The 13,753-nt window shown below is 33.0% G+C and overlaps 1 protein-coding gene across 4 annotated transcripts in view; it reads left to right on the top strand.

The window, feature by feature from the left end:
* Positions 1-10,434: 10,434 nt before the first annotated feature.
* Positions 10,435-13,753, top strand: part of LOC134718010 (potassium voltage-gated channel protein Shal-like) — a 79,874-nt gene continuing 76,555 nt past the window's right edge. For all 4 annotated transcript variants that reach the window (XM_063580532.1, XM_063580520.1, XM_063580527.1 and 1 more), the window contains exon 1: positions 10,435-12,118. In XM_063580532.1, the coding sequence (XP_063436602.1) occupies positions 10,995-12,118 (1,124 nt within the window). In that variant the 5' untranslated portion in view covers positions 10,435-10,994. The remainder of the gene's footprint in view (positions 12,119-13,753) is intronic.

Here is a 13,753-nt window from a genome sequence, read left to right as displayed (position 1 = left end):
TGCAAAATTGCAGATTGTGATCGAAGGTATTAAAGCAGTAGATCTTTCGAATTTTTGAGAATCCACATTTGGTTAACACCACTGGTAGAATATATCTCCTCGCAATATTTTTGAAGCCCATCTTCAACTGTAGAAAGAATAGTAGTCAGTACTTTAGAAAGATGTTTAGTCGAACATTTTGAAACCCAGTTATGTATCGTTCTTTATATGGAGTTTTGTGTAATTTAGGTATCCAGTATAATGAGGGCAAGTTTTCTTCGTTTTCTTTGATGTTGATACCAAAAGAAAGAAGGACAGATTTATGATTTTGTAAAATTTCGTCCTTGGTAAATGAAGTTAAAGAATATGTAGGATTACCAGTAGTTTTATCAATTCCAAGCTCTGTAGTGAGACATTGCAAATAATGTTTTGTTTTTTTACATATGAAGAAAATATTATTGGAGGCTTTATCAGCTGGAACAACAACATATTTGTCATGCAAAGAGGATAAAGCATCTACAACCTCCGGATTCTTGTATAAAAATGTATAAAATACATGATCCTTTGTATCACGATATAAATCTCTTCCTAACTATCTTAATATATATTTAATCCATAAAAGTACTCACATATCAAATTATAAACAAAAAGGCGTTGACGCTTATGCAGTTTTCAGACATGTATTTTTAAACACATACGAAATTAACATATATATTAATGCTAAAAACAGCAAATTTTTAAATGATGTAAGAAGAAATGCTAAATTTAAAATACTTTCATGTATAGAAAATTTTAGTAAAAGTTGATAATGTATCTGAACACGTGGCAATAAACCAAAACAGCATGCTTACTGAAAACGAATTCATGTACAAAACTAATTTATGATAAAGGATATTGTCATCGAGACCTTTGTTGGCAAAGGAAAGATTAAGAAAAAATATTTTCTCTTTTTTATCTTTTCAACTGGTTTGAAAAATCTGTGACTTGCAATATCCGAAATGATAGCTGTAAGTTTGCATTGGTTTGAATGAGGGTTTGTAACGGTGGTTTCCAAACATAAATTGAACAGAGAATGAAGTTTTGAAAGGGGTAATGAATAAAGTTTTGTGCGAATGTGATGAATACCTAACGGCTTTTGTATAAATGGCACCAAGTCATTAATAGAGACATCACGAGAGTATGTGATATACGATGAAGATGACCAAGACTGCGTCTACGTCGAGCAGTACAGTTGAAAATATTCATCACATTCACCGAGTTACACGAAGAACTAGATAGATTATCTATACCATCAATTTTGTCATTGCAACCATATGGTGTCGCACTCCCAATTGTCTTATCCAGTAGTAAGGTAGAACTATCAGCGTGGTTTATCTGTTCAATTTCTATTAACAGATCAATCACCCGTGTAGTTTTATGTAGTACTAGTATGCACCCATGAAAACAGTCGCAAATAGAGGGGCATGCTTATTAAAGTAAACAGGTTGAAAAATATGTCTATGATGCATATAAAAAGGAGGTTAATTCCCTTGCATTTAAAAAGATGATAATCCAAAGGGAAATCTAAACTCACGTCGGAGTTAAAAAATAAATAAACTCACACCGCCATGGCAAAAATTGGAAAAAGAATTAAAGACAAACAACAGAATACAATTCATTTCATAGAAAAATAAGACCAAACAACACAAACCCCACCCAACTCAGTGAGTATTTTCCTGAAGTGTGAGCAGTTTCTGCTCCACCTTTGTCTAGTTACAAGCTGCGGCATTTAATTTTTTTCAGGGTTCCTAACTACTAAAAATGCACAGTTTTACAGCATTTTGCTGCAGATTCGGCCAACATATAATAATGGTAAAGACAGTTAAAGTTATCACTTCCAGGTGCCAGGCGTAAAACTGTAAATTGTGTTGATTATTACAATATTTAAGCATTTATCTAAAAGTGAAAAAGAAGACGTTCCAAATCAAAATTACCAATTTACCCAAAGACTATCAGCCCGTTCAATTGTGCATGAACATAGTAATAACTTATCTACCTGTAATGTGTTGAAACGAGCATGGTGTCGTTAAGTCTAAAAATTCCTAAAAATGTGTTCACGTTTGAAATCCTATCAAGTTTGTGTGAATTTGGCTAAGTGATTTCAGAGAAGATCATAAAAATAGGATTTCCAAGTCCGTAATGTTTTCAATGAGAACTTGGTGTCTGTGCCAACAGTATCGCCATGGTTGCCACTACATCATCATATAACGAGGAGGATTTAGAATATGATTAAATTATGAATATCCTACAGTTTCAAAACATTTCGTTTTGTTTTTTTCGGAGATTATTTTTTTTAAATTAGATAATCAAAATCATTGATTGCCTTTGGCTGCCGTGGGTTTTTTGGGCAACTAGTTGTGTTTATTTCCTAAATATAGTAACACAGAAATATTATGTGCAATGTCAATTTCATCATGGAGCACTTTTTCTGCAACCAAGGGTTCCTTTCAGTTTGAAATTAGTTTTACAATTTGAGTAGCAATCAATGTATTAATTTAAGTTACAGTATAAAAACAATATTAGGGCAATGTCAGAAAAATTAAAAAAAAAAAAGTATTCCGCGCAAAACAGGAGAAGAGCTTGTTAAAACCTCGCACTTCCCCAGTTTCTTAGCCTCATACAAAAAAGTTTATATTTTTCTGACATTGACCTAATGTTGTTTATATATTATGTGTTGTGTAGATTTAGAATTGGTAACATACCTCTTTTAGACAGGGTTTCCTGAAGAGCATGGTTATAATTAGCAAAATAGATTTATTATAAAGAAGATGTGATAGGGTTTCAGCGGGAACTGTGTGCCATAATTGCTTTCATGTGAAGAGGAGAACATTTTGAAAATTGATCATATTTTTCATCTGATTGAAATAAATGAAGATAATTTGTAAAATAAAAGACAATCCATATTCATTATAATTGTAACTTGTAATGGTTTATATTAACAAGAAGTTTTAAAGAGACAGATGAAAATGTGGTTATAAGTAGATTAAAAGCTAACTAGATATTACTAGTATGTTATATACATATACATTTTCATGGATTTACAATCTGTCGATTCCTGTAACCTGGCATTGCACAAGGTCATGTTTTTCTCTGGCTGTTTATGACGTCTTTACACTAAATCCATTGTATGTTGGATGTGTACGGATTGATTGCTTAGTCTTAGAGGCATGATTTTTTTTATTAGTTGTTAATGGCTTTGAACTTGCTGTCAGATAACTGCGAGTACTCTCAGATTTGTTCATTGTGTCGTTTTGTGTCGGGATGTATAAGTACCCGGCCACGTCCACTTTTATTTTTTGTCTATCTGATGGGTTAAGCCTTTTTCAACAGATTTTTATAGTTCGTTCTTATGTTGTACTGTTATACCACTGTCCCAGGTTAGGGGAGGGTTGGGATCCCGCTAACATGTTTAACCCCGCCACATTATATATGTATGTGCCTGTCCCAAGTCAGGAGCCTGTAATTCAGTGGTTGCCGTTTGTTTATGTGATACATATTTGTTTTTCGTTCATTTTTTTTACATAAATGAGGCCGTTAGTTTTCTCGCTTGAATTGTTTTACATTGTCTTATCGGGGCCTTTTATAGCTGAATATATGCGGTATGGGCTTTGCTCATTGTTGAAGGCCGTACGGTGACCTATAATTGTTAATGTTTGTGTCATTTTGGTCTTTTGTGGATAGTTGTCTCATTGGCAATCATACCACATCTTTTTTTTTTTTTTTTTTTTTTTATGTCTGTTTGGTTTCAAATGGAACTGTGTGCAACCAATACCGATAATGTAAATTGTCTAACGTCTGAATGACGGCGCCGAAGTGATAACTTGAGGCCATTTGCAGTTATTTTCTTCTAAAAAATACATTTATTGTCACTGTATTACGGCAGATTCCACTTGCCAAATAACTATCCCGGTTTTGAAGATTTCAGTTAGGAACACACCTTTCGTTTGTTTAATAAAGAAATACAAAACGTATTAAAAGGTTAAAAAGGATAAACAGACGGCAAAAATTCTTCCTCAAATATTTTTGCATCATTTTCTTCTTGTACATAAGCCAAACAGACGACTATCCTCGTAGTCCAAAATAAGGTCATTATAGGTCATCTCAAGTCTACATAATAGGTCATCTCAAGTCTACAACTTACGTTTAATGGCCCCGTCATGAAAAAAGGCTTTTGTCAAATCTTAATGTTTTGATATAAAATTCTGTGGACCGTTGTCGGTTTTTTTTTTAATGCATATTGGTTTGATATTTGTTATTTATCTTTTATTGTCCTATTTTGGTTTATCTTCTATTATACTAATATATAGTAAAATATCAAGTACAAAACTCCGAAGACAATTCAATTCGGACAGTCCCATATCAAATGGCAGACTCAAAAACTAAAACTCCGAAGACAATTCAATTCGGACAGTCCCATTTCAAATGGCAGACTCAAAAGCTAGAACATAATGACCACAGCACAACAAATTGGTGGGATGCATAAGTACTGAGCCACGCCAAAAGGATATTACCAAAAACGGACTCAACAGTAAGGGTTGATAGTTTACAAAGACAAATAAAAGAACACTATTAATTGTAATTATGATGATATACAAACTTAGTTCCTATAATATGTACGTGAAGACCATCATGCATCACAGAAAAGCCATTCTTTAAAATAACCCTGGTTCGTCAACTGCTCCGTCATAGGTAACATTTTATCAAGTCTGGGTATCATCTGCAAGGTCTAGAATACCGAATGAGTTAGGGAAACGTATATCTCATATGCATGTTAATTTTTGTGTCATTTTGGTCTTTTGTGGATAGTTGTCTCATTGGCAATTATACCACATCTTTTTTTATAAGTTGGTATATTGCTACTAAGAGTTTTGCTTGTTCAGTGTCCGTTTTGGTTTTTCTTCTTTTTTACACAATAGATAAATATACAAGAGATAACTTTGAGATGACCAACACAATGTTTTTTTTTATAATTACAAAAAATGTCACAAATTCGATTCTTCATACCGAAATAACGAATTCATACAGGTTTTGTAGTGGCATATTCATCGGAAATTGTTATAGGTTTTGAACGCGGAATCCTAAAAAAATCATGGAATTTGCTTATCGAACAATTTGTATCGAGCATATCCAAATGGGGTTATATAGAACACATCGTTTCTACGCATTGTAATTAGTATTGGTATACTACATGTATGAATACAAAATGGGGTATACCGTATCTACAGCAACCCTGCAGCACAAAACAAACAAAAGACATATAGAGATCAATAGACGGTCCTCGCCAATACATTGGTGTCTACCTGGTATTGATAACGTAGTAGAGGACATTTTAAAAGCATAAAAAGGCAAGGGAGGCGGATTAATATTAGTTCTTCTTACTTTTAAATTCCCGTATTTCTATTGTACAATTGGAACTTGTGCACTTTCGGAAAAATGAAATATTAGGGTAAAGCGAAAAATTCGGTCAGAATACTCGTTTGCTAGTATTCAATTGATTTCTATTCTCCAGTATTATTCGATATATGCTGGTATCTGTAATATCAGAACCAACACTCGACACTGAGGTACCTATTTTCTTTTTGATGTACCTTGTAATCCAATATTTCATGCTATAACATGACATTATTATACGGTCTTCTTGTTCAGGAACGGGAATATCATATTTCGATAAATGTTTGTGGTGCTCGAATAACGCGTTGACATCTAAAAGGAATAAATACTGTTCAAACTCACGGTACAAATAATATACGTCATTTCGATCCAAATATCAGATTTTTGTTATAATATTCCAAAAGTCCTTCGATCTGGAAAATAATCTGCATCATGTCTTCTTGATAAAGTAATTAAAATTAATTTAAATTATAAACTTTACGGAAAATTAAGAGTGTTTTTCGTTGTCACCTTTTTTTAAAACGTTGTAAGTATGCATATATTTAACCTGCCACGTCCTGTCCGCGTTTTCGTTACGTTTGTTTCTGCTTTGTATCGATCTTATAATTTAAGACTTTTTGACTAATTTTTATTGTTTGTACACATGTTGTACTGTTACACCACTGTCCCGGGCTTGGGAGAGTTGGGCGCCATGACATTATGTCTTTGTCTGTCCCAAATCAGGTGCCTGTTATTCAGTGGTTGTCGTTTATTACTGTACATCATAGGTGTATTTCGTTCATTGTTTTTTTTCCACATTAGGCCGCTAGTGTCTTTCGTTTGTCATTTCGATACCTTTAATAGCTGACTATGGGGTAAAGGTTTTGTCAATTGTCGAAGGACTTTATATTACCTATATTTGATAATTTCTAAGTCATTTGTTCTCTGGTAGAGAGTTGTGTCATTGGCAACTTTACCAGATATTCTTATGTTTATTTATGCATGATCGACGATTTCGATGTGAAGAATATTTTGACGTCTTTATCTTTTTTTGTCGAAATATAAATGCTGCCATATGTTTTGCAGAATTGGAGTATCTGTGAAACAATAACTGTTATTATATGTTGCATTTATTCGATTGTTCTGTTATTGGATTTTGCCCTTTCAGGTATTTGTTGTGAGTCAATACTATCCGGCTTTCCCCCGGAACATCCACCTTTTAGATTCCAGTTTAAATTTGAAGACCACAAATAAAAGTGGAGCGCCGGATATTCATTTCTATAGCGCTTGACCTTACACTACCAATAATTTACCCATACTTTTTTGGTACATTTCTACCCTCGTGCATATCAGTACTGTTAGGAAAGACTGAAAACTTATAATGTTATACTTTCAATGAAATCAGTACTGATTTTGTCAGTACTGTTTCAGTACTGATTTTGACAGTACTGTTTTAGTACTAATTTTGACAGTACTGTTTCAGTACTGATTTTGACAGTACTGTTTTAGTACTGATTTTGACAGTACTGTTTCAGTACTGATTTTATCAGTACTGTTTCAGTACTGATTTTGACAGTACTGTTTCAGTACTAATTTTGTCAGAACTGTTTCAGTACTGATTTTGACAGTACTGTTTTAGTACTGATTTTGACAGTACTGTTTCAGTACTGATTTTATCAGTACTGTTTCAGTACTGATTTTGACAGTACTGTTTCAGTACTGATTTTGACAGTACTGTTTCAGTACTAATTTTGTCAGAACTGTTTCAGTACTGATGTTGACAGTACTGTTTCAGTACTGATGTTGACAGTACTATTTCGGTATTGTTATTTTCAGTACTGTTTCAGTAGATTTGGTGTTGTTAATCTTTTTAACTTGAATGTGTATTGTTTCAAAAAATATTTGGAACTGAAAACTTTTAAACTCGGTAAGTATAGTATGCTATATAATAATTTGTGGCATATTTTGTATCTTTTGTAGACATCTCTGATTAAGTGTTTATCATTAGAGAAGTTTTTACAATGTGCATCTCAGTACAATTGGTATCCAAATATAGGTTTGATAATTCTGTGACAATATTATTATCCTTTTTTGCTGGTTACGTTTTTCTCTTAGACTATATCACCCTGCTGCGCAGATTTTTTTTTAGCGACGTGAACATGACCAAGGAAAATTATCAAGCTTACTCTCGTCTATCGAAATACTATTGAAGCGAAGGAGAAAACAACAGAAATGAAGCAAGATAAGCAGTTTATCGGATTTTACCCATTAGGAGCACCTGAATTCACTCCCGGTTTTTAATGGAGTTCGTGTTGTCTTTTATGTATTTTTCAAAGTGTTGTTGTAAATGCCCTTTTGTTTTGTGATTCTTTGCTTACTTCTTCAAGTTCTTGATTTTGGTTGTGACTGTCTTTCAGTGTTTATAAAAATAATACGCATTAGGAGCACCTGAATTCACTCCCGGTTTTTTTATGGAGTTCGTGTTGTTTTTATATATGTATTTTTCAATGTGTTGTTGTAAATGCCCTTTCGTTTTGTGATTCTTTGCTTACTCCTTGATTTTGATTGTGACTGTCTTTCAGTGTTTATAAATATAATACGCACTCGACATCAGGAAGATTCACACTGTGGTTCGAGGCTGATATTTTACAGTATCAATTGTATAATAGCGCATAATTTATATATATATCAATTAAGATAAGAATCTTCAATACTGTTCATTTTTTGGTATTTTGCTATTGCTTAAAATATGTTGTAATTAATGCAGTTATATGTTACTATGTTAGGCAATGCATTATAATTAACACAAAACAATGTCTCGATTACCTTATTTTTAATCATAACTGGAATTTCTTTTATTGATCATAACCATTTTTTAATATATAATAAAACATTCAATGTCATACCAACATGTGAAGTTTGTGGCAAAAATCTCTGTCATTTTCATGCCCCTTGGTTATTTTATGACCCTTTAAAGCTCATAAATAAAACAATCAAAGAAACAATTAATTTTGCATGTATCATGTTTCATTGCTCTCCCCCTATGCCATCTTTTCTTTGGAATGCTTTGTTGACTGTCAGTTTCCTGGCTCTTTTCCTCATTTCAGTCCCGGATATGATTGTCTTTTTACATGTACAGTGGTAATTCAAGAGGACACTTTAGTTCTAATATGAGCTCATTATAAGCATCCACCTTTAATGTTTTGGTACTTGTACGAAACTCAGGATTCAATGGTTCATGATTAAATGTTGGTTTTTTTTCCGATGAGTGCCATATTGTCTAGATACATCATTTTGTTTATAGGTCTTCAATTTTCACATCGAACATTCCCATGTCTGCTCCTGTCTCCATTGCTGTTAATCATTCTGAGGAAAGAAAATGTAATGAATTTATAAATAATAAAATTGAGAATGGATATGGGGATTGTGTCAAAGAGACAACAACCCGACCAAATAAAAAACAACAGCAGAAGGTCACCAACAGGTCTAGGCTACAATAAATTATCTTATGTTAAAACTTTTCTCATTTCTGTGTTATGTAAAAATAAAAAGAATGCACAAGTATGGAAGGGAATGGCATGACATCAAAATTTACTTATTACTTTATATACTACCATAAGTCCAGTAATCACTAATGGACTGGACTTCTGATACTACATGTATATATAATATTATAATCAATCAAAGTTGAAATTTGTTTCTAAATAATAAAAAAAAGGAAAATATGATAATTTAATTCATCATCATCAAAGTATTGGTGTTTGCCAGTGGCAAGTATTTCATACACGTGTAGCTTTAACCATCGGTCTATTTATGTGCTCTTTATAATAAGATCCGTTAAACAACGACGAAAGACATTTAAATATATACTAACTACTTTATACAAAAGTACATTAATGTTTAATAGATTGAAGTGGAAATTTAATTTAATTGAAAATTTATCGTATACATCTACAGCACAGGTAATCTTACGCAGCTCATGAACATTTCAGTATAACTTTAGGTGGTACCCAACACCTTCACTAAAATTAATTTGGCTCGTTTAATTTTTATAAAATTTTGACAAAGTATTTACCCTTTGACAAAAATATATAAAATTTTATAAAAATTTGAACCAATCGTTTTATCAGAAAAATTACACTGGTTATATAGCAGTTTGACAAACACTATTTTTGAACATTGAGACGCTTAATATTCGCTTATCAACACAATGTAATTAAAACGTTTAGCTGATTTTACAGAGTTATCTCCCTGTACTGTTAGGTACCACCTTAAGATCAGTTTTAGTCGTCAGAACTTTTTTGTGAAAAGAGTCCTTGGACTGCATATCTTTAACGCTTGACTTAACATTTCCAGCGCTTGACTTTACATCTCCGACGCTCGCTTGACGTTGACTTAACATCTTCAGACTTTACATCAATAGACTTTACATCTCCATCACTAGATTTTTTACCTCTATAGCACCAGAGATCTTTGATAGCACTGGACTTCACATCTCGAGCGATAGTCTTTTTTTACGTCTATATTAGGCTAGAATTTTATATTTCCACCATTGGAATAAATATCTTCAGGGCTGGACTTGACAGAATACAGTTTCAATTAGAAGACCAAAATTAAATTTGAAGTCAAACATCTGTTAGCGTTGAATAATTATGTTTTGTTCAATCATCGTTAACATATCCGGAATACACGTTAAATTATTTCCAATAGCTTTTATGCTTTGATTATTGATCTTGTAACAAACTGTGTATAACTAGGGAATAGTATATAATAGAAAAATCAATGAGTGTGTATAGAATGAGTTACGAAACAATAACATTCTAAGCCGTCGGTTGACACTTAGTAAAGCAACCTAAAGCTGTTTATACCAATAATGTATATTCGTTAAGCCGAAAATAAATGACTAACATCACCGTCCAAAGCTCTTGTGGGTTTGTAGCAATTTTTAAAATGTTATTGATAAATTTTCAATGAGAGAAATCTAATTATATCTACCTTGTCCCGCCTCTTGTTGTAAATTAATAAAAAATCAATATCGAATCGTACATTTCTGCATTCAAGAAGAGACTACCGCATAGATTGTTAAGTGAGAAACAGCGACGACCAAGGGAAGCTGTTCTTCCAATCTGTTGATTGCCTCCCTCTGACGAAAGTTGCATGAGAACATGTGGATGTAACAGATTACGCGTGTGCAAGAGAGTGCAAGCAGACGATATTACCCCAAAATATGACGAAGCTATGGATTATTATATGAAAGGGGATAGTTTTGAACGGGAGAAATATGGAATATCTAGATGATGTTAATAATTGTAGTATGAGATAATTTCAACAAATTTAAATTACGGAAAGTAAAGGAAAATGTTGACATATTGATACAGACGACATAATAAATATAGGATGCAGTATAGTATACGATAGCGAATGTAACAATCACGGTAAGACAAATTAGAACATGTTTTTTTCGAATTTAATGTCAAAGCGCGAATGTTTTTTTAATTGAACCTGATGATTAATAGGATCTCGGATCCTAGCAATAGGTCTCACTTTCCAAAATTGTCTGTCTACCGGAATTTGAGGAGTCGGTGAGTGAGGAGTCGGCAATTGATATGGCATCTGTTGCCGCCTGGTTGCCGTTTGCACGGGCCTCGGCCATAGGATGGGTACCCGTGGCCCAAAATCCTCTTCCTCAACCAATTATTCAGTCGGGACAACCTTCATCTACAAACTTAAAAAGAGGAGATGACAGAATAACTATAAATGTAAGCGGAACAAAATTTGAAACATGGAGAACGACTCTAGAAAAATATCCAGATACATTATTAGGTTCAAATGAAAAAGAATTTTTCTTTGATGATGAAAATAAGGACTACTTTTTTGATAGAGATCCAGAATTATTTAGGCATATTTTAAATTACTATAGAACTGGTAAATTACATTATCCAAAACATGAATGTATTTCATCGTACGACGAAGAACTAGCATTTTTCGGTATTATGCCCGATCTTATAAGAGACTGTTGTTATGAGGATTACAGAGACAGAAAAAGAGAAAACCAAGAGAGATTATTGGATGATAAAGGGTCAGAAGATAACGAACTAGACCCAGCTAAAAACCTCAGGGAGCAATTGTGGAGAGCGTTTGAAAACCCTCATATTAGTACTGCAGCTTTAGTTTTTTATTATGTAACTGGGTTCTTCATAGCCGTATCAGTACTAGCTAATGTTATAGAAACTATTCCCTGTGGCAGAATACCTGGGACGGACAAAACCCCAGCCTGTGGGGAGCGCTATGAAGTTCCTTTCTTTTGCTTAGATACCGCTTGTGTGATGATTTTCACAGCCGAATATCTTCTACGTTTTTATGCAGCTCCCGATAGATGTTTATTTTGTCGTAGTGTCATGAGCGTCATTGATGTAGTAGCTATTCTTCCATATTATATTGGACTAGGAATCACGGACAACGATGACGTCAGCGGGGCATTCGTCACACTTCGAGTTTTCCGAGTATTCCGTATTTTCAAATTTTCTCGACATTCACAAGGATTACGTATATTGGGATACACATTAAAAAGTTGTGCCAGTGAATTAGGATTCTTACTATTTTCTTTGACAATGGCCATTATTATTTTCGCCACAGTGATGTTTTATGCAGAAAAGAATGTTCCAAACACGAAGTTCACAAGTATCCCGTCTGCATTCTGGTATACAATAGTTACCATGACTACTCTTGGGTAAGTAAATTCAATAATGATAATTAGTGTAGCATATTTCACGCTATATACCAGTGACTATCATTACCTATATCACAACAATTACATCTATGTGCTGTTTGTAATTATTTTGCTTCGTCAGAGAAAGATTAGTGTATATATTTATTCCTGTCTTGATCAGGGATCTCTTTGCGTGTGTTTTTATATAATCATAAACAATACGAAACACGTGTATCTGTTGTTTTTACCAGTGATCAATATCAAACTCTAATTCTCATCAATTTTGTATGGTCACTTGTCCACTAATTTGATGACATGTAAAATTATCTAAAATAGAGATCGTATTCTATAGAAACATTGAGACTAGTCACTTTTGATATCATTTAATATTCATTGAGATCGAATAATGTATTAAACATTATGATGCAAGGGAAATTATGATGCAATTCACACATATATGTGATGCCAATGATAATTAATATATTGATTGAAAATTAGTATATTTGAAATATTAAATTTGGAATGAGATCGGATCCATCTATAGTTCGATATATAATTGATATTATCACATGTTGTGTTAAATTATTCATGTGAATTTTTAAAGTGGGTTGATGTTTTTCCGCCGTGATGTTTAAATGGCTGAAATAATATTTCTATAGCGGAAGAAATAAGAAGATGCAAAATAAGATAAAAACGGTAGACCATTCAAAAAAAAAGGCATTTTTTATAAACAAACAAAAGAATACCAGATATTGCAGCTTGTGATACGTTTTTCTAATATGCTGCATATTGTTCTTGTTCTTAATGCTTTGATTTCCCTCTTAGTAAATCGATAGCTTGCTATAGCTTATATGATTAATTATGACGCACTATAAAGTTATGATGAAACAGTAATTGTACAACTGCAGCTGATTTAGATAATAAGTTGCATGGTTGTATGGCAACCTCCTATTGTTATTCTGAACTGATCAATACAGGCTAATGATGAAGTATTGAATTTTATAGATTCCTACACAGCAACCACAACATTTTAATTGCAACTGTTGATTGACTTTGAATAGTCTTACAAATTTTCTATGCTTCTTTGATTTTTAAAGAAAATTGTAATCCATAGTTAAAGGTTAGGCTGTTAGAATATTGGATGTGCCATCTTGAAGTTAATTTTAAGATACATAACCTATATTGGAACAAATAAATATTAATTATGTGTTTAGCCTATTTGAATTTCTATATGAATTGTTATATGCTTTCTTTTGAGGAAAAATAATGTCATGTTAAGGATGACGAAATAGTTATCAAAGTACCAGGATTATAATTTTGTACGCCAGACGCGCGTTTCGTCTACATAATATATATAGGAAGATGTGGTGTGAGTGCCAATGAGACAACTCTCCATCCAAATACAAATTTAAAAAGTAAACCATTATAGGTTAAAGTACTGTACGGCCTTCAACACGGAGCCTTGGCTCACACCGAACAACAAGCTATAAAGGGCCCCAAAATTACTAGTGTAAAACCATTCAAACGGGAAAATCAACGGTCTAATCTATACAAACAAAAAGAGAAACGAGAAACGAGAAACACGTATCTATTACATAAACAAACGACAACTACTGAACATCAGATTCCTGAGACTACATAAGACTGCTTACGAAA

This window comes from Mytilus trossulus, chromosome 1 (assembly GCF_036588685.1).
Source record: "Mytilus trossulus isolate FHL-02 chromosome 1, PNRI_Mtr1.1.1.hap1, whole genome shotgun sequence".
Classification (NCBI taxonomy): Eukaryota; Metazoa; Mollusca; class Bivalvia; order Mytilida; family Mytilidae; genus Mytilus; species Mytilus trossulus.
Note: the sequence above shows the minus strand (reverse complement) of the source record. Positions and strands in the feature narration are given on the sequence as shown.